Source organism: Heptranchias perlo, chromosome 2, assembly GCF_035084215.1.
Source record: "Heptranchias perlo isolate sHepPer1 chromosome 2, sHepPer1.hap1, whole genome shotgun sequence".
Classification (NCBI taxonomy): Eukaryota; Metazoa; Chordata; class Chondrichthyes; order Hexanchiformes; family Hexanchidae; genus Heptranchias; species Heptranchias perlo.
This window is the reverse complement of record NC_090326.1, coordinates 98,880,080-98,907,933: the sequence shown is the minus strand read 5'-3', so window position 1 is coordinate 98,907,933 and position 27,854 is coordinate 98,880,080. Positions and strand designations below refer to the sequence as shown.

At 42.6% G+C, this 27,854-nt stretch overlaps 1 protein-coding gene across 2 annotated transcripts in view; it reads right to left on the bottom strand.

The window, feature by feature from the left end:
- Positions 1-27,226, bottom strand: part of tex10 (testis expressed 10) — a 139,019-nt gene extending 111,793 nt beyond the window's left edge. Inside the window, exons 1-3 of one of the 2 annotated variants that reach the window (XM_068004919.1) lie at positions 26,986-27,226; positions 14,960-15,150; positions 2,311-3,026 (exon numbers count right to left, since the gene is read on the bottom strand). In XM_068004919.1, coding sequence (XP_067861020.1) covers positions 2,311-3,026; positions 14,960-15,139 — 896 coding nt within the window. In that variant the 5' untranslated portion in view covers positions 15,140-15,150; positions 26,986-27,226. The other variant, XM_068004927.1, reaches the window with a different exon arrangement.
- Positions 27,227-27,854: the final 628 nt, after the last annotated feature.

The following is a 27,854-nucleotide window of genomic DNA, read 5'->3' as shown; positions in this document are numbered from 1 at the left end:
TCGGAAAGCAATAATTTTCAAGACGCAAAGTTGTTTCGACACACAGCAGAGGGTCACTCATTCAAATTAGATACATTTCTTTCAGAAAATAACATTTTGGGACATAGTATATAAATAATTTGATACATGACGTGTAGCATGCTTGGGAGGAAAAAGGTGACTTTGAACCTATAGTTCCCAAAGCTCTCCACCACTGGGATTTTCATCATGTCATTTCTGAATCTGATCGATTTATCAACTCTATTATCATTGTATCATGCGACTACCAGAATGGTCTTTTTTCCACTCTTAATTCCTATTTTTGACTCATAATTCCTATTTTCCTATGAAAGCAGTTCAATGTTCCACTGTTCCTGATCATGTATGGGGCCATTGGTTCTGTATTTCATGGGTCAAGAATGTTTGTACATTTCGCACACCTACCCTGCCATTTACTCATTAACTTCTCAAGGACTAATACAGCAACTCCCAAACACAACCTGGTTACAACGTCCTTCTGCTTGTTATTTTTAATTTTTCTCTTACTTTTCCTTTCGGTCTTTTTTTTCTCCTCTCTTAATCCACTATATTTCTTTCCCTCTCTTATATTCTACTTAGTCGATATTTGGTTTGACTCTAATTCACCCCACTTCCCTCTCCGTCTTTCGCTCTTTCTTTCTCTATCATTGATAAGTCATTGGGCACAATGTTCATGAGATCCCAGATGCGACACTGACATCAATGCAAACATTGGATTGATGTTCCAGCAATTTGTAGTGCAAATACAATGCAATGTTAATGGTGAGCTTAAAAGTCCAATTAACATAGTTCGCCGTGAAACCCACCACTGCAGCAATTTCTGGCCCAATGTCAAATACCGGCATCACTGTAGCCAATTCCAGCCTTTTGGTAAAAAGCAGGAGCAAGAGCCTAGAAATTATTAGGTGTTTTACTTAATGCTGATCAGAAAGTCTACAATAAAGGAAGGCATTCAGGGTCCATTTGAAACTGAAGGATATAAACTAATGTGGGTTCATGAAAGAAAGAGTTTGACTAATGAAATTCATTAGACCGTTGCAATGTAAATTCAATTTTATTAAATGCACAACTAAAGTACAGGGAATAATACTTTCAATATAAAGTACTCCAGCTAAGTGTTTAAAAAACTGCAAAATATTTAAGAGTTTTACCTTTTAGATATCCCTAATTTTGCTTTCTTTGTTAATCTGTCATTTCAGATAATCCCTCGACATGATTTTTCTCCCCCAAACAATATTTCTAGTGAGGAAGAGTGCATCCACCTCCCCCTGCCCAACCCAGTTTCTTTCTCCCTTAGGTTAGTTCAGTTGAACTAATAAACCTTGGCATTAAGTACACATGAAGTCCCTCAGACTCGTAGAATCAATGATAAATTTTGCCAGGTTAGCAACTTAACAGAGCTCCAATGGTTCAGTAAGTAAATGTACCTCATCACAAAGCTAAGCTGACACCCAGGCAAGTTAGCGAATCTCAATTTAGGCAGCAGTGAAAGTGCTACAGCAAGCCTCAGCACAAGGCTGGAAAAAGGAAAAAACAAACACCCTGAGATTTTATTCGATATTTATGCTGAACCTGCTTATTTGAAGGCAGGCTTAGCTGTGAGGTCCCCCATATAGTTACCCATCATTCACTATCCAAGCACATGCAGGACAGTCAATTTGGCAAGATACTGAAATGCAGCTGGTACCTATGGAACTATACCTCAATATCAGTCACCAAGTTCAGGAGTTAATCGGAAGGAGCAAACATGCACTAGAGTGATGAAGGCAGTAATCTAATTTTACAGATTAATTGATTGCCATTAAACTACAACTATAACTGTAATCATATTTTTTTTTTTAAAAAAAGAGGCTCTAAATGGGAATTATTCATGTTGAGTAGAGATAAATTTGTGTATCCAACAGAAACTTAGGCTCTGTTTATCACAATCTTTACCAATTACCTTACCTAGATACAGATAAGCCTATTTAAGTTTATTGATGAGGCAGAATTAAATTGTATGGAAGGCCAGACATGCAGAAGAGTTAAAATATAATTTAAATGGATTTATGGAGCATTAGCAGCTCAGTAGATTAAGTGGCTAACGGTGTTCCTTTCTCAATAAATGCATGTTAGTGCATATAGAGCTAACAAGATTACAACGCAAGCTCAAATAAAATCCTTTCTACTCGATTTAGGTAAAGCTGCAGTCATTTAAACATTTCTTAGTGAGGGAAACATCACAAATGTATATTATATATTGCCCCAAGCACTGAACAGCATTCATGCCCAGATTTGCCTGAAGTTTCTCACCTTAGCCTGAATGGAATTATTGTACTGGGTTGGGATCCAGAGTGCTCATATAATTGTATGTGTTGCTGTCCAGTTACATAATGCTCCCAGTTGACCTGCAACGTGGTCACATGTCCAGACCCAGTCTTGTCGTCACTTTCAAAAATAGCTTCATTCTCCACGATCTGGCTTGAACCCTCAACAATTGCCTGTAGGAATTTTCTTAACCTGCTCAGTACATTAAGCCGCCATTGCTGAGAAGTAATTCGGCGGTTTGGGTTGACAGACAGCATCCAAGAAGACATCTTCCCTCCAGTTTTCAATTCCTTTGACAATCTCTGGTGTGAAATAAGCTCCAGAAAATTCTTCAGCAGGATGCTGCTGTGGTCTGTGAGAAGCTCAGGGAAATGTTCCAACAAAATATCTAGTATCTTCAAGGCATCCTCCTGTATCCCCTCCACAATGTGAGTCATTGCACTGGAAAGGTGTGCACTAACCAAAGGATAAAAAGGAGCCATCTGATCACCAGAAATTCTAGGAGCAAGGAAGTGTAAAAGTTGGACAGCTGCTGATCTGACTGTGGGGTCTTTGTCTGTGAACACAGCTGCTACATCACTGAGAATACTAGAGAGATGAGATGTGATTACTGATGGATGCTGGGATACAAGATCTTTAAGGCCAATTAGAGCACTCTGTTTGATTCCTGAACTATAATGGTGCAACTGTGTCAGCAGATCCTATTGAAAGAGAAAAGAAGTTAATATGGCATAGTAAACGAACATTTACTTATGTCTTAATTAAGAAAAAAGATAAAATATTAGAAGATATACATAATGGGATAGTGTGGTGGCACAACAGGTTGCAAAAAGGACTACTTAAATCCATTTTTATTTGCAACAATTTGAAGTTTGCTTTTCCTGTTAATACTTAGATGCTAATAAAAAGGAGAAAAAATGAAATGCTGGAAATTGGAGAACTATTTAGATGATGTTTTGGACACTAGTGTACACAAAGACAGCACAGCATAACTTTAGGATATGCAATGGCAATATAAATAACAGATGATCGCATACTTCAACAAATTCCTTCATACTTTTTCGTAATAAAAAGATGAAGAACATCCAGCCTGCTCCTTCTAACAGGTACATACAATGTGTGCAAAAGCGCACTCTATCCCAGTTATTTCCCAAGGGAGGTACGTAACCACAGGTAAAACTTCTGAACTAAAGCTCGATGGAATTCCCTTCTTACCTCCAAAACAAAATCAAGAAAAAACTATCAATCCAACAGTAGAATCTACATTATTCTGCTTTGATCCGCTTTCCACCACCTAACCTTCAATTACATTTCTAATTGGATATTCATTCAGTCCCTTTTAAAAGCTGCATGTTACAAATTCGAGTCTGCCATAGATATCTTGTTGGTTTCAGTGGCATCAGTCAGTCCTGTATGCAGCCTGAGCGTCTTACTTTTATGGGAGCTGACTCAAACTACCCTGTATCTACTTGCACGATAGCATAACCCAGGCACGTAACAATAGCAGTCCCTTGGGATCGGGACTGGATATTTGGGTGTTTCACACAAATGCTTCTCAATCTCTCTGAAGGTGGAGCGAGCAAGCTTGGGAGATGAGGCCTGATACCAATTAGTAAGCTGTTTTATTTCATAGCAAGATGAAAGCATGGAATGACCGTTTTGATTGGACTCACTTAATTCAAACAATACAATTTACCTTCACATAATGATACAAAATACTGAACGCGCCTCACTTCTCCACATTAGTGGGTTATCTTACTTCACTTAAACAAGGTAGAGTCTAACTGACCTTAGTCTATGAAAACCCTCACAACTTTCTCTTTAAAGATCTGATGGCCTGCGCAGCATCTTGTTTCAAAAAGCATCCCTGCCAGTCTGTGTCCGAGTCACTGCCATATCGCTTTTGCAGCCAGAAAATAGGATCAAAGACTTTACAATACAATGGGCGTGAGGTGTTTGAGGATTGCCAAAACAGTCAACGAATTACTGATTATTTACCGTCTATGGGGAAATATCAATGATGGCTCATTAGCATTTAAACTTGCTAAACTTTAAGAAAAAACTTGTCTGAACATAAAAGCTATTAAAAAGTAACTTTTCTTCCAAATGTTTTCTACAGAAAAATGGTCAAAAACTTCCAAAACATGGCAACTTTTATTGAGAGTCAATTGTAGAAACCTGCTATTATGTTGGAAACACTCCTAATCTCTTGGTTTTTTTGAACCTTGTTAATTTTGTACTCAAATTTATGATCACAAATTAAGTTAAATAACTTGCTTAAATCTTCAATATCTATGTCTTTTAGCATTTCAAGGACTAAGTTCACGACAGTGACCACACTTCAAAAAGTACATCATTGGTTGTGAAGCACTTTGGGACGTTTTGAGGTCATAAAAGATGCTACATAATTCAAGTTTTCTTTCCATTGTTCTTTAGATCATGTGTCCTTCGAAACTACTTTTCCCCAGCATTTTTGAAATATGTTTTATCCATTTTATACACGTCTGCGCATTTCCAATATAAATTACATCCACATTTATAATGGCAACTGTTTATGTAAACTTGTCATGTTGTAATTGCTCTATCCCACCACTGTAGCACCTTCGTCTTGTATCTCCCAACCTGTATTGCAAAGAAACTCCCATGGAACATAGCAACAGGAGTAGGCCATTCAGCCCCTTGAGGCTGTTACGCCATTTAGTTAGATCATGGCTGATCTATACTTCAACTCCATTTACCAACCTTTGATCTATACCCCTTCATACCTTCACCTAACAAAAATCTACTTTGAAAATTTCAATTAACCCAGCAATAGCTGCCTTTTGAGGAGTGAGTTCCAGATTTCCACTAGCCTGTGTGTGAAAAAGTGCTTCCTGCTTTCACTCCTAAATGGCCAACTCCAACCTTGTTCTGGATTCCCCATGAGAAATAGTTTCTCTGTATCTACCCTACTGAATCCCTTTATTATTTTGAAGACCTTGATTAGGTTACCCCTCAACCTTCTAAACTCAAGGGAATGCAAGACAATTTTATGCAACCTAGCCTCATAAATTTAATCCTTTAAGTCCTGGTACCATTCTGGTGAATCTGAGCTATACCCCCTGCAAGACAAATATATATCTCCGGAGATGGAGATGCCGGTGATGGACTGGGGTGGACAAACGTAAGGAATCTTACAACACCAGGTTATAGTCCAACAACTTTATTTTAAAAACACAAGCTTGGAGATTATCCCCTTCGTCAGGTGAATGAGTGAAAGGTTCTCAAATCACATATCTTATATTAGGCTGGGACACCATCACACCAATCAAAAGGTGTCGTTGGTGTTCAGACAGGTTAGCCACGGAAAACAATAGGTCCCAGTACACTGAATACACAGTGTCAAATTACACAGACAGACAGACAGAATATTAAAAACAGATCACTTTTATTTCCCCCCTGCTGGTGGGGTTACGTGTAGCGTGACACGAACCCAAGATCCCGGTTGAGGCCATCCTCATGGGTGCGGAACTTGGCTATCAATTTCTGCTCGATGATTTTGCGTTGTCGTGCGTCTCGAAGGCCGCCTCGGAGAACGCTTACCCGAACATCGGAGGCTGAATGTCCTTGACTGCTGAAGTGTTCCCCGACTGGGAGGGAACCCTCTTGTCTGACGATTGTTGCGCGGTGTCCATTCATCTGTTGTCGCAGCGTCTGCATGGTCTCGCCAATGTACCATGCTCCAGGGCATCCTTTCCTGCAATGTATGAGGTAGACAACGTTGGCCGAGTCACAGGAGTATGAACCATGTACCTGGTGGGTGGTGTCCTCTCGTGTGATGGTGGTATCCGTGTCGATGATCTGGCATGTCTTGCAGAGGTTGCCGTGGCAGGGTTGTGTGGTGTCGTGGACGCTGTTCTCCTGAAAGCTGGGTAATTTGCTGCAAACGATGGTCTGTTTGAGGTTGGGTGGCTGTTTGAAGGCGAGTAGTGGGGATGGCCTTAGCGAGGTGCTCGTCGTCATCGATGACATGTTGAAGGCTGCGGAGAACATGGCGTAGTTTTTCCGCTCCGGGGAAGTACGGGACGATGAAGGGTACTCTGTTGGTTGCGTCCCGTGTTTGTCTTCTGAGGAGGTCTATGCGATTCTTCGCTGTGGCCCATCGGAACTGTCGATCGACAAGTCGAGCGTCATATCCCGTTCTTACGAGGGCGTCTTTCAGCGTCTGTAGGTGTCCATCGTGTTCCTCCTCGTCTGAGCAGATCCTGTGTATTCGTAGGGGATGGCCTCTTTGACGTGGTTGGGGTGGAAGCTGGAAAAGTGGAGCATCGTGAGGTTGTCCGTGGGCTTGCGGTGGAGTGAGGTGCTGAGGTGCCCGTCTTTGATGGAGATTTGTGTGTCCAAGAAAGAAACCGATTCTGAGGAGTAGTCCATGGTGAGTTTGATGGTGGGATGGAACTTGTTGATGTTATCGTGTAGTCTCTTCAGTGATTCTTCACCGTGGGTCCATAGGAAGAAAATGTCGTCGATGTATCTGGTGTATAGTGTTGGTTGGAGGTCCTTTGCAGTGAAGAAGTCGTGCTCGAACTTGTGCATGAAAATGTTGGCTTATTGGGGTGCGAATTTGGTCCCCATGGCTGTTCCATGTGTTTGGGTAAAGAACTGGTTGTCGAAGGTGAAGACATTGTGATCCAGGATGAAGCGGATGAGTTGTAGGACTCCTCCGGAGGGTTGCTGCCCTAAGCTTGACATGTATGCTCAAGCTGTCAGGAGATGAGTCAATGCCAGATTCATCAGCCGCACTCACAAGACAGTCCAGAATGTCACCAGAGCACAACGCAACGCCATCAACGCTCTCAAGACCAACCGCAACATCGTCATCAAACCAGCGGACAAAGGAGGAGCCATTGTCGTACAGAACAGAATGGACTATTGCAAAGAAGCATACCGACAACTGGACAACCAGGAACACTACAGACAGTTACCCGCAGATCCGACCAAAGAACACACCCACCAGCTCAACAAACTGATCAAGACCTTCGATCCGGACCTTCAAAGCATCCTACGTGCTCTCATCCCACGTACTCCCCACGTGGGAGACTTCTACTGCCTCCCAAAGATACACAAAGCCAACACACCCGGACGTCCCATCGTATCAGGCAACGGAACCCTGTGTGAGAACCTCTCTGGATACGTCGAGGGCATCCTGAAACCCATCGTACAGGGAACCCCCAGCTTCTGTCGCGACACTACAGACTTCCTACAAAAACTCAGCACCCACGGACCAGTTGAACCAGGAACACTTCTCACCACGATGGACGTCTCGGCACTCTACACCAGTATCCCCCACGATGACGGCATCGCTGCGACAGCATCAATACTCAACACCAACAACAGCCAATCTCCAGACGCCATCCTACAACTCATCCGCTTCATCCTGGATCACAATGTCTTCACCTTCGATAACCAGTTCTTTACCCAAACACACGGGACAGCCACGGGGACCAAATTCGCACCCCAATAGGCCAACATTTTCATGCACAAGTTCGAGCACGACTTCTTCACTGCACAGGACCTCCAACCAACGCTATACACCAGATACATCGACAACATTTTCTTCCTATGGACCCACGGCGAAGAATCACTGAAGCGGCTACACGATAACATCAACAAGTTCCATCCCACCATCAAACTCACCATGGACTACTCCTCAGAATCAGTTTCTTTCTTGGACACACAAATCTCCATCAAAGACGGGCACCTCAGCACCTCACTCTACCGCAAGCCCACGGACAACCTAACGATGCTCCACTTTTTCAGCTTCCACCCCAACCACGTCAAAGAGGCCATCCCCTATGGACAGGCCCTACGAATACACAGGATCTGCTCAGACGAGGAGGAACACGATGGACACCTACAGACGCTGAAAGATGCCCTCTTAAGAACGGGATATGACGCTCGACTTGTCGATCGACAGTTCCGACGGGCCACAGCGAAGAATCGCATAGACCTCCTCAGAAGACAAACACGGGACACAACCAACAGAGTACCCTTCATCGTCCAGTACTGCCCCGGAATGGAGAAACTACGCCATGTTCTCCGCAGCCTTCAACATGTCATCGATGACGAACACCTCGCTAAGGCCATCCCCACGCCTCCACTACTCGCCTTCAAACAGCCACCCAACCTCAAACAGACAATCGTTCGCAGCAAATTACCCAGCTTTCAGGAGAACAGCGTCCACGACACCACACAACCCTGCCACAGCAACCTCTGCAAGACATGCCAGATCATCGACACGGATACCACCATCACACGAGAGGACACCACCCACCAGGTACATGGTTCATACTCCTGTGACTCGGCCAACGTTGTCTACCTCATACGTTGCAGGAAAGGATGCCCCGCAGCATGGTTCATTGGCGAGACCATACAGACACTGCGACAACAGATGAACGGACACCGCGCAACAATCGTCAGACAAGAGGGTTCCCTCCCAGTCGGGGAACACTTCAGCAGTCAAGGACATTCAGCCACCGATCTTCGGATAAGCGTTCTCCAAGGCGGCCTTCGAGACACACGACAACGCAAAATCATCGAGCAGAAATTGATAGCCAAGTTCCGCACCCATGAGGACGGCCTCAACCGGGATCTTGGGTTAATGTCACGCTACACGTAACCCCACCAGCAAGGAGGAAAAAAAAGTTATCTGTTTTTAATATTTTCTCTCTCTCTCTGCCATTTGGGTCTCTTTCTCTCTGTCTGTGTAATTTGACACAATGTGTATTCAGTGTACTGGGACCTACTGTTTTCCGTGGCTAACCTGTCTGAACACCAACGACACCTTTTGATTGGTGTGATGGTGTCCCAGCCTAATACAAGATATGCGATTTGAGAACCTTTCACTCATTCACCTGACGAAGGGGATAATCTCCGAAAGCTTGGTGATTTTAAAATAAAATTGTTGGACTATAACCTGGTGTTGTAAGATTCCTTACATTTATCTCCTGAGGTTCAGTGCCCAAAACTGAATTCAGTATTCCAAATGGGATCATTTGTTCTGGCTACATACCTTTGTAACTTCCTGATCCTATCTACATAACTTACTATGCTTCCCAATAATATTATCTGCAAACTTCGATATACAACTCCCTTATTTCTGTCCAAGTCATATACATGGTGAAAAGCTGATGCCCCAGTACAAATCCATGGGGAAGACCAATTGTCACATCCTGCCAATCAGAGAACACTCCCTTTGTCTCCTACTTCTCATCTGATTACTGACCAATGCCAGAAGGTTACTTGCAATTATGGTGCAACCAACTCTACTTCTCTGCTCCACAAACTGCCATAAGTCTTGCTACTTGACTACAAATATCAAATCAGCGTGTTATATAAATATAAGCACAGAATGCATGACTTCAATTACATCCGCATGCCCTGATCCATTTCCTGTGACCTCTAACCTTACTTGAAGGCGAAACTTGATCTTCACTCCCCATGTACAACCCTAAGAGTGATCAACTGCTGTTTGTGCATATACAGGCGACCATGAACATATTTCGTGGGAATCCTCAAGAAAGCTCCATCCTATTTATCAGCAATTCAATTTTCAAAAAACATATCTGCAGTGGTAGAATATTATAAGATATATCATAATAGGTACAGCACAGGAGGTGGCCATTCGGTCACATTGCTTACGACATTTCCAAGTCTCATGTCATCTGCCAATTTTGAAATTATACCCTCTATACCCAAGTCCAGGTCGTTAATATATATCAAAAAAAGCAGTGGTCCAAATACTGACCCCTGTGTCGCTCTTCAAAAGACCTATCCAATTAGTCCCATTCCCCTGCTCTTTCACTATAGCCCTGTAAATGTTTTCCCTTCAAGTATTTATCCAATTCCCTTTTGAAAATTACTACTGAATTAGCTTCCAACACCCTTTGAGGCAGTGCACCCAGATCATTAGAGCTCGATGCATAAAAAATGTTTCCTCGCATCACCTCTGGCTCTTTTGCCGATCACCTTAAATCCATGTCCTTTGGTTACCGACTCTTCTGCCACTGGAAACAGTTTCTCCGTATTTACTCCATCAAAACCGTTCATGATCTTCAACACTTCTATCAAATCTCCCCTTAACCTTTTCTGTTCGAAGGAGAACAACCCCAGCTTCGCCAGTCTCTCCACATAACTGAAGTCCCTCATCCCTGGAATCATTCTAGTAAATCTCTTCTGCACTCTCTCCGAGGCCTTGACATCCTTCCTAAAGTGGGGTGCCCAGAATTGAACACAATTCCCCAGCTGAGGCCTAACCAGTGTTTCATAAAGGTTTAGCATAACTTCCTTGCTTTTGTACTCTATGCCTCTATTAATAAAGCCCAGGATCCCATATGCTTTTTTTTTAAAAAAGCAGCCATCTCAACTTGTCCTGCCACCTTCAAAGATTTGTGTATTTGCACCCCCAAGTCTCTCTGTCTTGCACCCCCTTTAAAATGGCACCATTTAGTTTATATTGTCTCTCCTCATTCTGCCCATTTCACCAGTCTGTCTACGTCCTACTGAAGTCCACAATGTTTACTACATTTCAGAGTTTTGAGTCATCTGCAAACTTTGAAATTATACCCTCTATACCCAAGTCCAGGTTATTAATATATAGCAAGAAGAGCAGTGGTCCTACCACTGACCCCTGGAGGACACCTCTCCAGTCTGAAAAACCACCATTCACCACTACTCTCTGCTTTCTGTCCCCTAGCCAATTCTGTACCGACTCTGCCACTAACCCTTTAATCCCATGGGCTTTATTTTTGCTAACAAGTCTACTGTGTGGTACTTTATCAAATACCATTTGAAAGTCCATATACACAACATCAACTTCACTACCCTCATCAACCCTCTCCATTACTTCAAAGAACTCAATCAAGTTAGTCAAACACGATTTTTCTTTAACAAATCAGTGCTGACTTTCATTTATTAACCCATACTTTTCCAAATGCCAATTAATTTTGTCCCAGATTATTGTCTCAAAGTTTTCCCACCACCAATGTTAGGCTGACTGGCCTGTAATTGCTGGGTTTATCACTCTCCCCCATTTTGAACAGGGGTGTAACATTTGCAATCCTCCAGCACCATCCCCATATCTAAGAAGGAATGGAAGATTGTGGCCAGAGCCTCCGCAATTTCCACCCTTATTTCCCACAGTAACCTAGGATGCATCCCATCTGGACCGGGTGACTTTTCTACCTTGAGTACTGTCAATCTTTTAAGTAACTCTTCTTTATCTATTTTTATCCTATCCAATATCACTACTACCTCCTCCTTTACAACCACAATGGCAGCATCCTCTTCTCTAGTGAAGACGGATGTGAAGCATTAATTTAGTGCCTCAGCCATGCCCTCTACCTCCACAAGATGATCTCCTTTTTTGTCCCTAATCAGTCCCAACCTTCCTTTGACTACCCTTTTACTATTTATGTTCATAAAAAAACTTCAGGTTCCCGTTTCCGTTAGCTGATAATCTATTCTCATACTCTCTTTACCCCCTCATTCCTTTTTTAGATCTCCTCTGTACTTTCTGTATTCAGCTTGGTTCTCTATTGAATTATGAACCTTACATTCATAAGCCTCCTTTTTCTGTTTCATTTTAATCTCTACATCTTTAGTCATCCAGGGAGCTCTAGCTTTGGATGCCTTTCCTTTCCCCCTTGTAAGGATGTGTCTATGCCATACCCAAACCAACTCTCCTTGAAGGCCTCCCATTATTCAATTACTGATTTGGCTACCAACTTTTGATTCCAATTCATCTGGGCAAGATCCCTTTTTAACTCACTGAAACTTGCCCTCTTTCAGTTAAGCATTTTCACATTTGATTGTCCCTTGTCCTTTTCCATAACTATTCTAAACCTAATGATATTATGATCACTGTTCCCCAAATGCTCCCCCACTGTAACATGCTCCACTGGCCCAACTTCATTCCCAGAACTAGATCCATAGGTGTTTCCTTCCTGCTTGGACTGGAAACACACTGTTCCAGAAAGTTCTCTCGTACACATTTCAGGAATTCCTCCCCCTCTTTGCCCTTTACACTGTTACTGTCCCAGTCTTTATTGGGACAATTGAAGTCCCCCATTATCACTACTCTTACAGTTCTTGCATCTTTTTGTAATTTGCATTCAAATTTGCTCCTCTATCTCCTTCCCACTATTTGGTGGCCTATGGCAAGCACACAGTAGCATAATAACTCCTCTGTTGTTCCTTAATTCTAAACAAATAGATTCTGCCTTTGACCCCTCAACTACATCATTCCTTTCAAATGCTATAATAGCTTCTTTGATTAATACTGCCACCCCCTGTTAAAATTGGATAGCCATGTGGTGAAGGATAGAATACCAGAGCCTGGTCTTTAGTTGTTTCCAAGCCTTTATTCACAAAGATTTCCCTTACACACATGCCCTAGCTAAGCTCTCCTATAAACAGGATACAAGAGAGTCGCCAGTGAATACCCACCACCCAAATACAATTAACACTCATTGATATAAATCATACAATTAACTTTCTTTCTTTCTCCTTCCTTTCCTGAATACCTTGTAGCCAAGAATATCAAGTATTCAATCCTCCCCTTCTTTGAGCGAGGTCTCTGTTATTCCCACTACATCATAGTTCCATGTAGCAACTTGAGCCTGCAGCTCACCAATCTTATTTACCATGCTACATGCATTTTCGCACATGCACTCCAATTTCATCTTAGCCTGCCTCACATTTGCCCCATCTGATCCCTCCTATTTCTGAACTACTCTTTACTCGAGTGCTACTTGTACATCTTGTTTCTCTTTTCTAATGTCGCATCCTGGTGCCCAACCCCCTGCCAAATTAGTTTAAATCCTCCCCCACAGCACTAGTTAACCTCTCCATGAAGACACTGGACCCAGCTCTGTTGAGGTGCAACCCATCAAACTTGAACAGATGCCTCCAGCCTCAGAACTGGTTCCAATGCCCCAGGAATCTGAAGTCCTCTCTCCTGCATCATATAGCCAACCTAAGCAGGTTAGGGAGAAATCCTATCTCTTATTCTTGATTCAATAAAGCTATGCAGACCAACAATTTAATGAGGAAAGTTTATTCCATGCCAGAGCCCATTGTTTACAACATCAAAGAGATAAACATATATAAAAAAAGTGTAAGAGAAGACTAATAGGCCACCAGTGCTCACTCTATCCAATAGATGGTACAATTTACCATCCTCCCCAATCATTTATAATGTTAACTCAAGGGGAACATACAAGATGGAGCAGAGCTGTTATTCTTTTGCAATGTTGTTACTTGAGCAGCACCACAAGTTACTAGCATTTAAGCTAGACCTCTTTGTTTATGCCTGGAGAACAAGTGGTTCTGCAATTGCTTGTCCAAATTCTTTTTCAACCCAAAAAGCCAACATTCTGCACCAATGAAGAAACTTCATGCACAGTTTCTTCTAAATATGGAAAGGTCGCCCACATAATACTGTTGCCTGGAATTGTCTTTAGTATACAAAAAGTTAAACAAAGTTGACCTTTACTTTCTGATCAAGGATTGCTGCAGCCATGGGAAATTTATCCCTTGATATCCCAGGACAATTTCTCCAAGTCTTTCTTTGCTCTGTGTAGCCATGAGAATCAATTTCATAAGGTACCACGCTATAGGCATTGTCTAGCAGTAACCTATATGAAAGAAGATAGATAGCTAACAAATTAGATGTAATAAAATTTGACATTGGTGACTGTTGACAGTACAGAAAGACTTTGACAAATAGTACTTGGTTGGCAAGACAGTCTTGGCCACAAACTTAGTCAATGCTTTTCTTGCTTAATCTTTTGAGAGCTGCACAAATTAAATATGAAAGTGTCATTCCATAAGAGGCAATTCTGCCCAGTTTGGATTCAAACTCTCATTACAGTTCAGGAAATGTCATGTGCTCCTTTTTCACTTGAGCACAAGTATTAAAAAAAAATAGTAAGCCTGAAAATTAGCTACGGCCCTTTGTAACTTCCTGCCCCCATCTACACTATTTACTGTGCCTCCTAGCAATGTTATCTGCAAACCTCGATACACAACTCTATTTTCTGCAGTCCCCTTGTTCGGTCATTCAAACTTGCATACAACTCTGATCTATCCAATTAATGCCTGTTAAAACCACAAGGCCTCCATTCTTCTAGGCAATTGCTGCAAACAATAAAGCTTTAGCAAGTGACAAGAATGAACACTGTACTACCGCCCTTGATGATGCCGGTCCCTTGATGATTTAGTGGGTAAATATACCACTCAAGGTGATACTGAGACACACAGACCAGACAATTAATGCATGCTCTGTGCTGATTAAGGTAATCTCAGCCAAGGAAGTAATTGGGGCACGACAACTGACCTAGCACTGCGAAGCTAGAGATAGAGAGGAAATCAGCTAGGGTTTCTGCTTTTGTCCATTGACTCCTGCTGGAAGTACTCACACCCTAGGGTCAGCTGAGAACAGGATCGAGCACAACTGCATGCCCAATACAAGTCAAATTGCCTGACCGCACAAATTGGCACATTGATGATCAGCACACAGGAAAGGGGGAGAAAATACAGTGTACTTATCCAACTTGTACTATCAGATACAGCAAACTGAGGATACCACATGTACCTTCACATTAAGTTTGCGGTGATTTGTTGGCAGTGATGCATCACTCTTCAGCTGCTCTGGAACATGGATGGCATGTGTTTTGAAGCTGGTGTTGGTTGCATTGTCTGCTTTTGGTTTTCTTTTACCAACTTTTAGCTTCACCTTTTGAAAGTCATCTTGACGCTTCCTTTTTTTAGTCATTTTGGTTTACCCTGTAACAAAGAACATTTATTTTTAACTTCTCACAAGAGATGGTGAAGCTCAGACTTGTAAAATAACTCAGGCTTTTCCCTAACTTTGAACAGCAAGAGTCACCTTGGGATATACTTGCATGCCTCCTAGTGACCAGTTTTAAAAAGGCTACATTAAAAGTCACCTTATACGCTTTCAAGTGCACAACATGGGAGAATTCAGAAAGGAAATGCAGGGAAACAAAAATGAACCAACAAAGCTTCATGGGATAGTAAGAAATTGGCAGCGATCAGAAGGCAGGTGAAAGCAAAAACACTTCCTGCTGAACCAACCTATTTTACCCTGGATCGCAATCAGGGACCAAGAGCAGAATTTGCATACAAGTTAGGATTTTTTTTTGAGCACGCTATGCCAAATTATAATAAGTATTGTCTATTTTAACTCCCTCTCTCACCATTCATGAAATGCTTTAGGGCTCAACCACAGTTTCATGTTGCATATGTACCTACATGGCACCGGAACATAGTGCTAATTGTGGTTTAATGTGCCATTTGTATCAGATCAGTGTTGTTGATATCATGACTAGTTGGATGAGTCAATGAAAATATTCCAGTGCCAATGTATATTTGTTCTGCTGCCACTAACAAGATGTCTCTGGTGCAGGAGTTTTTCCACAGTGTTCAACAAACAAGTAGTTTTTTTAAAAAATCTGAGATTAGGATACTTTTTCTGTTCTTTTCTTAAATTCCAAGGCTAACTTTTAGATGGCAAACACATATATGAACATGTTAGGAACAAGCATTTGAATTTTTTTTTATATCCATTCATGGGATGTGGGCCCGCTGGCAAGGCAAGCATTTATTGCCCTTCCTTAATTGCCCTTGAGAAAGTGACAGTGAGCCGTCTTCTTGAACTGCTGCAGTTGTGTGATGAAGGTTCTCCCACAGTGTTGTTAGGTAGGGAGTTCCAGGATTTTGACCCAGCAACGATGAAGGAACGGCAATATATTTCCAAGTCACGACAGCGTGTGACTTGGAGGGGGACGTGCAGGTGGTGATGTTCCTATGTGCCTGCTGCCCTTGTCTTTCTAGATGGTAGAAGTCACAGGTTTGGGAGGTGCTGTCAAAGCAGCCTTGGCGAGTTGCTGCATTGCATCCTATAGATGGTACACACTGCAGCAATGGTGCACCGGTGGCAGAGGGAGTGAATGTCTAAGGTGGTGGATGGGGTGCCAATCAAGCGGGCAGCTTTGTCCTGGATGGTGTCGAGCTTCTTGAGCGTTGGAGCTAGCTGCATTCACCCAGGCAAGTGGAGAGTATTCCATCGCACTCCTGACTTACGCCTTATGGATTTTGGAAGCGCTTTGGGGAGTCAAGAGGTGAGTCACTAGTCACAGAATACCCAGCCTCTGACTTGCTCTTGTAGCCACAGTATTTATGTGGCTGGTCCAGTTAAGTTTCTGGTCAATGGTGACCCCCAGGAAGTTGATGGTGGGGGATTCAGCGATGGTAATGCCGCTGAATGTCAAAGGGAGGTGGTTAGACTTTCTCTTGTTAGAGATGGTCATTGCCTGGCACGAATGTTACTTGCCACTTAAAAGCCCAATCCTTGATGTTGTCCAGGTCTTGCTGCATGCGGGCATGGACTGCTTCATTATCTGAGGGGTTGCGAATGGAGCTGAACACTGCAATCATCAGCAAACATAGTTGCTTCTGACCTTATGATAGAGGGACAGTCATTGATGAAGCAGCTGAAGATGGTTAGGCCTAGGGCTCTGCCCTGAGGAACTCCTGCAGTGATGTCCTGGGGCCAAGATGACTGGCCACCAACATCTTCCTTTGTGCTAAGTATGATTCCTGCCACTGGAGAGTTTTCCCAGATTCCCATTGACTTCAGTTTTACTAGGGCTCCTTAATGCCACACTCGGTCAAATGCTGCCTTGATGTCAAGGGCAGTCACTCTCACCTCACCTCTGGAATTCAGCTCTTTTGTCCATGTTTGGACCAAGGCTGTAATGAGGTCTGGAGCAGAGTGGTCCTGGCGGAACCAAACTGAGCATCGGTGAGGTTATTGGTGAGTAAGTGCCGCTTGATAGCACTGTCGACGACACCTTCCATCACTTTGCTGATGATTGAGAATAGACTGATGGGACGATAATTGGCCGGATTGTGTTTGTCTTGCTTTTTGAGGACAGGGCATACCTGGGCAAGTTTCCACTTTGTTGGGTAGATGCCAGTTGTAGCTGTAGTGGAACAGCTTGTCTAGAGGCGCGGCTAGTTCTGGAGCACAAGTCTTCAGCTCTACAGCCGGGATGCTGTCAGGGCCCATAGCCTTTGCTGTATCCAGTGCACTCAGCCGTTTCTTGATGATATGTGGAGTGAATCAAATTGGCTGAAGACTGGCTTCTGTGATGGTGGGGATCTCGGGAGGAGGCCAATATGGATCATCTACTTGGCACTTCTGGCTGAAGATGGTTGCAAACACTTCAGCCTTGTCTTTTGCACTCATGTGCTGGGCTCTGCCATCATTGAGGATGGGGATGTTCATGGGGCCTCTTCCTTCCGTTAGTTGTTTAATTGTCCACCATCATTCACGACTGGTTATGGCTGGACTGCAGAGCGTCGATCTAATCCGTTGGTTGTCGGATCACTTAGCTCTGTCTATAGCATGCTTCTTCTGCTGTTTAGAATGCATGTAGTCCAGAGTTGTAGCTTCAACAGGTTGGCATCTCATTTTTAGGTACACCTGGTGCTGCTCCTGGCATGTTGGTAATGGTAGAGTGAGTTATATGCCAGGCCACGAGGTTAGAGATTGTGGTGGAATACCAGTTTGCTGCTGCTGATGGCCCACAGCATCTTATGGATGCCCAGTTTTGAGCTGCTAGATCTGTTCTGAATCTAACCCATTTAGCACAGTGGTGGTGCCACACAACACGATGGACAGTGTCTTTAGTGTGAAGACGAGACTTAGTCTCTACAAGAACTGTGCGTTGGTCACTCTTACCAATACTGTCATGGAGAGATGCATCTGCAACATGTATATTGGTGAGGACGAGGTCAAGTAGATTTTTCCCCTCATGTTGGCTCTCTCGCCACCTGCCTCAGGCCCAGTCTGGCCGCTACGTCCTTCAGGACTTAGCCAGTTCAGTCGGTCGTGGTGCCCTTGCTACCCTTGGTGCTTCCTCCAAGTGCTGCTCAACATGAAAGAGTACTGATTCATCAGTTGAGGGACAGCAGTAAGTGGTAAGCAGCAGGAGGTTTCCTTGCCCATGTTTGACCTGATGCCATGGGATTTCATGGGGTCCGAAGTCAATGTTGAGGGACTCCCACAGCCACTCCCCTCCTGACTGTATACCACTGTGCCGCCACCTCTGATGGGTCTGTCCTGCCGGTGGGACAGGCCATACCCAGGGATGATGATGGAGTCGTCTGGGACGTTGGCTGAAAGGTATGATTCTGTGAATATGGCTATGTCAGGCTGTTGCTTGACCAGTCTGTGTGATAGCTCTCCCAATTTTGGTACAAGTCCCCAGATGTTAGTGAGGAGGACTTTGCAGGGTTGACTGGGCTTGGTTCGCCATTGTCGTGTCCGATGCCAGGTGGTCCGTCCGGTTTTATTCTTATGTCTTTTTGAAGCAGGATTGTACAACTGGATTGAGTAGCTTGATAGGCCATTTTAGAGGACAGTTAAGAATCAACCACATTGCTGTGGGTCTGGAGTCACAGATAGGCCAGACAGGGTAAGGACGGCAGGTTTCCTTCCCTAAAAAGGACATTAGTGAACCAGATGGGTTTTTACGACAATCCGGTAGTTTCATAGTCACCATTACGAATACTAGCTTTTTATTCCAGATTTTATATTAATTAACTGAATTTAAATGTCCCAGCTGCTGTGGTGAGATTTGAACTCTTGTCTTCGGATTATTAATCCAGTAACATAACCAGTATGCTACTGTGGGAAAAAGCCTGTTCTAAAAAAAGCACCGTCTGGGTTTCATTATTGTATTATCTCACTACAATATTATCTCTGTCTTGTATATATTACTGCTCCCTCAGTGAAACAATTCATCAGCGAGCATTAATGAGAGGTGGGCCTATCATAGCCTCGCCTACATCCTAAAACTGGATTATTCCGCATAATAATACTAATGCGGAATGCAGGAGAAGCTAAGATTGTCCCACCTTCCACGAGTATTCATGGATCGCTGAGAATTGGGCGAGAACAGCAGGAGAAGGGGATTCGGAAACACGTTGGGTGGTAAGGAGGAATTCGGTATGAGTAGGCAAAGGAGGTCAGAGCAGAGGGAGAAATGGGAGGCCAAAACAAAAAGGGAGAGGGAGGAGAATCAGAAGCATCAAGCCAAAGGAAATACGAGACATGTGGGAGTAAATTTTCTCCCAATCTCCTGCGTACCTTTAGTGGAAGATTCGCGGAAATGCCGAAGAAACAGCATAAACAAATTAAATTCAAGTCTGTCCTAATAGAATATACTTGTTAACCTACAAGTTGCTGTGCCACTCAGACCAGGAAGAGTCCAGACTGGACCCTTGTTCTGTGCTGAGTTAGCCAGGGCCGCAGTACAATTATCCTTAGTTGAGATGGGGAAATTGTTATGATCAAGTGACAAAAGGACTGGGCTTGTAAGATGATCAACTAGCCTGTAAATGCTCACCAAGAACAGCATTGGACAAGGTAATAGAGAACAAACATAGCCAAGAAACTGTAACTCAGTAAAGAATCAATGTCTTTATGAGAGGATGAGAGAAAAGGAAAAAAAAAATCCAGGGTTCATCCTGTCAGCTCTTTTCTACCGTGAAGTTTAAAAATAACGGTCAGTTAGTTTATTTTACACCAGTTATATACATGAATCAAAGCTGAAGTGATGAACATTTTTTGTATACTTTGAAACTGAAATTCAATGGAATCCCTTATGTGGGCAAATACAGAAGCCAATTTACACACACAATAATTCTCAAACAGGAAATGAGATAAAGGATCAGTTAATCTATATTATCTAGCATGCTTTTAAGGTACCACAGGATCCTTTACGTCCACCTGAATAGCAAATTGGCCCTCGGTCTCATCTGAAAGACAGCACCTCAAATAATGTAATACTCCATCAGCGCTGCACTGACGTGTCAGCTTAGTTTTGTGCTCGTCTTTGAGTGGGGCTGGAATCCACAACACTCTGACTCACATTTACCAATTCTGTCTAAATTCGTTCATCCAAGTTAGATGAATTGTGAAATAGAAGTCCTAGCTCAATCCCTGTAAACCTAATCACTGCACTTTTGTCCAGCTCGAATGTCCTTGGTTTCCACCAGTACAGCCAATTATTCATGTTCTTTGCACTTCCTCCCTGAATAAATTTGTGGGAAGGTAACTCAGTGTGCAACTTCAAAACAGGTTTTGAAAGTCAATGCTGGCACAGTAATATCTACTTGATTATCCCCATCTGTAAACTTAAGAAATTAGAGTAAATTTGTAAGCAAGATCTTATGCTTATAAAATCTATGTGGCTTTATGTATTGATTTTCATTAGATTGAACTGTATTTTAAGTATTTCCATTAGTAATATCAAAATAACCAGCCTATAATTTCCAGTCATACTTTGCCACTTACTAAAAACAGACTATAATCCTGTGTTATCTCTTCCAGTCTATCCCCAAGATTTTCAGCCAATGTAGGCCTGTTAAAGTGTAAACATTTAAACAAATGAATAATGTCCAATGAATGAGTGTGATTAAGTGTTTAAATGATGAAAATCTGTCCATCTAATTATGGAGCCATTCTCTAGCTAGAAAAGTTTGAACATTTCAACTAATCAGTTCTGCTGGTTTTGTTCAAAATAAAAAAAGTTCTATTTTCTTTAGAAGCAAATCATGGTCACAGGGAATTAAAATTTAGTTACAATTATCAGCATGTGATACGACATCAGTATATTTTCTGGACAGATTTCACCATCAATCCCTTTCTAACCTTTCATGTGAAGTAAAAATAAGTAGATTGTAAAGGCAATTTGTGCTAGGTTATGGTGTCATTAGGAACTGGATTGAGATTAGCAAAGTTTATTTCACATGCAATCCTTACAACCAGAACAGGATGTCATTCCACCAGTTAAGATTCGATTTAAATTCAGATACCAGAGGTGGAAAAGGGCATGCTTGCCAGCCAATGCAGTTCCCCCAAGAATTACGGTTTTAATCCAGCGTTAAACAACATTATGTAATTTTTAAAAAAAAACGTGTCAAGGAATGTTTAAAAGATATGAGAGGTATAATTTGTTTTGTTTCAATAACTTCCAAACACTATCAGACACAGGCTGGCTAGCAGACTTGAATTTTCCAGTGAAATGTTGTACCTATTAAGGTGAGGAACATGAAAGCTGGGGATGGAATATTGTTCCACTTTAGCACCCAGTGTCTGCATCAAGCACTCCCAAGTCAGATACAGCATGGAAAGATGCAGAGAAGAAATTGCTCTTCTCTGGCCTAACTACTTAAAGAGCACCTCTACTGAAAGTGGGATTCTCTCCTCCTCCCCCATTTTTTTCTTGCACAAGACATTCCAAAAGCCACTGAGTGAGATTGGAAAGTGCACTCTTGCCCTACATTATAACAACATTTCTTTACTGAAAGTGCTGGTATAAAATGTATAACTGCAGGACTCTACTAAGCAGTAACTTAACTTTATATATATTTTACAATAAAAAGAGATCAGTTTTTAAAAATCAGAACACATTATGTGCAAACACTTATTCACAAGATAGATAAGGATGAGCAAAGTTATTCAACCCATTCTAAATCATCCAACCAGAAAAAACTACTGCCTACTCCCCCCAGCATCATGGTATACAACTACTTCTTAAAATGATTAACTTCCCTACTCAAAGTCCAATCCATGTGTCGATCACTGTGTGGAAAAACTTCCTAACATCAGTCCTAAATTGATATTTTACTAATTTGAACTTGTGTAGCTTGTTCTAGTGTCACAGTTTAGTATGAAGTAATGTTCTGGATTGACTTTTTAAAAATAGTTTACTATCTTATGTACCTCTATTAGGCCACCTCGCAGCCATCGCCTTTCAAGGCTGAAAATGTCAAGTTTCCAGTCTTTCCTTATAAAACTTTGTTTTCTGATACAAGGGACCAGATTCTCTGCACCATTTTCAGTACCTCCCTTGTGTACCACATTTCCGCTCCATCACCAAAACCGCCTGCTTCCACTTTCCTAACACTGCCCATCTCCACCCCTGCCTCAGCTCATCTGCTGCTGAAACCCTTATCCATGCCTTTGTTACCTCCAGACTGGACTACTCCAATGCGCTCCTGGCCGCCCTCCTATGTTCCACCCTCCATAAACTTGAGTTCATCCAATACTCTGCTGCAGTATCCTAACGCGCACCAAGCCCCATTCACCCATCATCCCTGCGCTCGCTGACTTACATTAGCTCAGTCCGGGAATGCCTCGATTTTAAAATTCTCATCCTTGTTTTCAATCCCTCCATGGCCTCGCCCTACCCTATCTCTGTAACCTCATCCAGCCCGACAACCCTCCGAGATCTCTGCGCTCCAATTCTTGACTCTTGCACAAACCCGATTTTAAATCGCTCCACCATTGGCGGCTAGGTCTTCAGCTGTCTAGGCCTTAAGCTCTGGAATTTCCACCCTAAACCTCTCCGTCTCTCAGCTACTTCTTTAAGATGCTCCTTAAAACCGACCTCTTTAACCAAGCTTTTGGTCACCTGTCCTAATATCTCCTTATGTGGCTCGGTGTCAAATTTTGTTTGATAAATCGCTCCTGTGAAGCACCTTGGGACGTTTTACTACGTTAAAGGCGCTATATATATGCAAGTTGTTGTTGCTTATCAAAATTAGCCACAGTACTCAATGTGTGGTTGTATGCTTTGGGTCAACTGTTTTGGTTCAACATTCCCTGCTGTTCTCTAGTGTTTGATAGGTTAAGCACCAAGTCTACGAATACTAGATCATAGATTTCATACTGAAACCCACAACCGTAATTCTGATCTAAATACTGGCTCGAACATAGAATTTGAACCCTTGCACAAGACAAGTTATATTTTTAAAAAATAAAGCACTCCTGGATTCAATACATTTCATTAACCTTTGATCTTCACACTTATTACCAGATAACTGAACTTACTCATAATTTATTGTCAACTCCAGAAATCTCCCTTATTTGCCCAAACAATCCATTTGTAAACAGTATTTATTTTCCAAGAATATTACTTTACAGCATTTAACTAAGTAGTGGAGGTACATAGACAATATCTGTCTCTGAAAGCAGAGGCCTGCACAGCACAAGCTCAAAATAGCTACCATGTGAATCTGAGGCAACCGACCAGAAAGTCACAAAGTGCAAGGAAATTAATCACTTTCGCTGCACTTATCCCCACGTACCCTCTGCTCTATACACATATGTGCCTACCACAAACCCACACTCCATAAACACACTGTTTAATCAAATAATACATCAAACTTTCTGGAATCATGGCATCAACAGACATTTTTTTTTAAAATGGAGTTATCTAATGTATAACACAAAATTTACCAAAAACTGAAGCAAAAGAAAGAGCATAGATACAATCATTTTGGCTGGGAGCATTTGGTTTCTAATAAGATCTGAGGAGACAAAATGAATTAGTGGAGATCCTCGAACAGTGCAGCCACCCACCCTCAAGCAGTACAAATGTGCGGCCAGGCAGACTCAAGTTAAAAGATACGGGGACAAATTAAACCAATCTTAGAAGCCAAATAAATAATTTGGTTACTCTGCCATACATTAAGTATCATACAGTAAGGATAGGGTCAAGCTTAGCAGTGATGCCTCTCCCTCCATATCAAATCGCCTTCCAAAACTCACTGGTTAGGCTCACATGAAGAATGGCCTTACGGGATTGCCTGCAACATGCCACCAGCGGGTCGCACGGGGAGGAAAAATATAGTGAAAACCGCAAAATGGGTAATTTATTATAGCAGAGATGCAAAATAAATTTGATCAAGAACGTGAACAAACTGCATCCTCTAACAACAAATGTGTCAACAACACAACAATCAACTGTGAATTCCTACATTATGCTTACAAAGCACCTGCTCTCCTTCCCCTGGCACCTCCCTATACAAGCGCAGGAGATACACCACCACAGTTCAGGGCCCTTGAACATTCTTGTGTGAGACAACAATTTACATGTACTTCCTCCAACCTAGTATACTGTATGTACTGCTCATGATGCAGGCTCCTCTAGATTAGGGTAACCAACTCATTATGCTTCCATTTGTCTCCTGCCAATATCACTTCTGCCACTTAACCATCTCCTGTTCTCCACCAAGCACATCACAGATCATTGTACTTCTTTTCTTGTGTGTGTGTTTCTTTTTCTTTCTTTCCTTTTTGCTTGTTCTGTTCCTTTTTAAATCGTGTTCATCTGTAATATCTTCCAGTCCTGAAGAAGAGCCTTGCACCTGAAATGTGGACTGACTGACTGACTTGTTTCTCCACAGATGCTGCCTGACCTGAATATTTCCAACTTTTTCTACTTTTGTTTTCAGATTTCCAGCACCTGCAGTATTTTGCTTTCTGAAAAAAATAATCTTGCATAGCTCAGCAGTGTCACAATCAGCAAATGAATGGTACTACATCTATTTATGAAGTTCCCATTAATACAAGGATCATAGAAAAACACAATTATGCAGCCACATAATTTTCCACATTATCTACTGATAGCCTTCGGGATTACAGTGCGAGCTGTAGCACGCTATCTGAAATAAACAGGTTATAAAATTAAACATTTATTGGAGCAGATTAACATCAGTTTCAGTAAATCTATTACAAATCCCAGTTTATACTCTGTCGCATACAGACAACACCAGATTTGCTGATCATGAATTAATAAAATTTACATGTGCAGAGCATCTATAACAAACAAAAGAAAATGTACAGTATTTTTAATGCACATTTGGAGTGGAAGTGTACCCTCTTATAAATGTGACACCCATGGCACCATTTGAAGAACAGCAGAGTTCTCATGGGAATATCCCCTCCCACTTCCAAGCAGGAAAACCAACACTTGAACAGAGATCCTTATCCTCCTTCCCCTTACTATACACCCTCCCTCCCTCCTCCTCCTCCTCCTCCTCTCAATGCCATCCCTTTCCACACGGTTTTTCTAACCCTGCTTGACCTACTTATTTTATGGTCTGCAATATCATAGGATATGAGGAAAATGGAAGGGATCAGAGGTCTTATTGGAATGTGATTCCACATGTTCTGGTCACCCTGTGATATCTTGCCCAAATGGCCATTATTCATGGGTGGGGCTCAACTGCAGGGACCTGATCTGGTCGTCACCCAACACTCCAGAGGTCAATGGATAATATGAGGAGTCCCGAGTAATTTTCTCCTCCCTAACCCAGAAGCTCTGAGGCCAAATGTAGCACCTAACACCATCCAGAATTAACTAATGCAGACTGGAAATTCAACCTACAACCTTCTTGGTCTGTATGGCTCAGCTACTTACTGACTTATTTTGGAGGAAGTTCTCTATAAAGCATACTGGTTCTCAATGGGGCATGAAGCCTGTCCAAGTGAAGCAAAACATGATGCTGGGAGGAGCTAGAATTGATGCACTATTTTTAACCAATTTGAAAAGTTTTCATGCAACAGCAGCACTACCTGCTGATTGGCAGCAGTCCATATCAATCACACTCCCCTTTTGCTCCAAAACAATTAGTGTTACCAGTCATATCTTCATTACTATACTACATTTTAAGCAGTGGGGGATAGCTACAATTGCCACCTTTCACCAAATCCAAAACCAGACAGGATCAGGCAAGGGGATAGTGTGGGGCGCATATTCAAAAACGGTTACAAAACAGACACAGGCAAGTACAGACTCATTCATTCCATGTTAAACAATGGAATCAATTATCAGGATTAAACACAAGGATCATCTGTACATTAAAAAAACTCGTTAATAGCAGTCAGCATGGATTCAGAAGGATAAGATCCTGTCTGACCAACCTCCTCAACTTCTTTGAGGAAGCAGCAACCCTACGTTATAGTGTATCTCAACTTCCAAAAGACTTTTGATGAAGTTCCACACTAAAAGTTATTACTTCAACTCAAAGCTGTGGAGATTCAGGGTAAACTCTGGAAATGGGTAAGAAACTGGCTGAAGGTAGAAAACAAGTGCTCATTAGAGTTACATCAGAGTTGGGGGGGGGGGGGGGGAGAAAGCGAATAGAAAGAGGACTGACTGGAGTACCTCAGAGCTCAGTGTTGGGACCACTATTGTTTCTTATTTATATGACCTGAATTCAGAAACTCAATTCAAAATGGTCAAATTTGTAGATGCCAAACTAGGTGGGGGAGTGGAATCTGAGGCAGCTCAGAAATAGCAATGATTTGGACAACACACCTCCTCGATGAATGGTGTTGAAATAGCGAAGGAACGTAAAAGAAAGAGAACAGATTTAGTAGACTGGACACTCAACATTTCCAACAAACGCAGAGCAGTAATCAACAAAGCTAACAGGAGATTGAACTACATAAGCCAAGTAAAGCAGAATAAAAGTCAAGAGGTAACAATCAAATCATATATTGCGCTGGCCAGGTCATACCTCGCGGGACAACTGGCGGGAGCCTCAGTGGCCCCGGACGGAGCATCAACAAGCCACGCGTACAACGGTAAACAATAACCCCAAACCCAGCATGAGCCCAATCAGCCACAGGCCGTGCTTCACTCACTCACTCACTCCTGGCCGCTCCGGCCGGTACCTCTGAAGCGAGGTAGTGCCGAACCCCGGGTCCGAGCCCCCGCTCCCGCTCCCTTTTACCTGCAGCACCGCCTCCTCCAACTGCCAGAAACACACGAGGCCTTCCCGGGCTTCTCCCGTTGCCAATACGCGCTATAGCTGGCCGATTCGCTCCTGCGCCACCAACAGTGACGTTGGGTTTTTTTGGTATAATTTATTTTATCCTAATTCCCCGCTGTCCAGCTCTGTGGGCGGTTAACGAATGCAGCAAATATTTCATCCGAAAGCAGTTATGAAGGAATTCAAGGTCCCACTGCTCCGGTTCTGGGAAATGTAGTTCTTGATCACGTGGGAGGAACTCATATCTATATAAATAAAAAAAATAGGGTGCATTTATACAGCACCTTCAAAATAGTAAAACGTCCCAAGACGCTTCACAGGAGCGTAATCAGTCAAAAAAATGATAAGGAACCAAAGAAAGAGCCGTTAGAACAGTGACCACACAGAGGAGGATAAAGGAATGGCACAAAAAAGGTGGCAAGAGGGCTTGCAAAGTGCCTCCAACAAAAATACACATTTTACAAGTGCCCATCCCACCTCCTGCTGATTACCACCTACCGTCCTCCCTCAGCTGATGAATCAGTACTCCTCCATGTTGAGCACTACTTGGAGGAAGCACTGAGGGTAGCAAGACCTGGACAACATCCAGGCTTGGGCTGATAAGTGGCAAGTAACATTCGTGCCAGACAAGTGCCAGGCAATGACCATCTCTAACAAGAGAGTCTAATCACCTCCCCTTGACATTCAACAGTATTACCATTGCCAAATCCCCACCATCAACATCCTGGGGGTCACCATTGACCAGAAACATAACTGGACCAGCCACATAAATACTGTGGCTACAAGAGCAGGTCAGAGGCTGGGTATTCTGCGGTGAGTGACTCACCTGA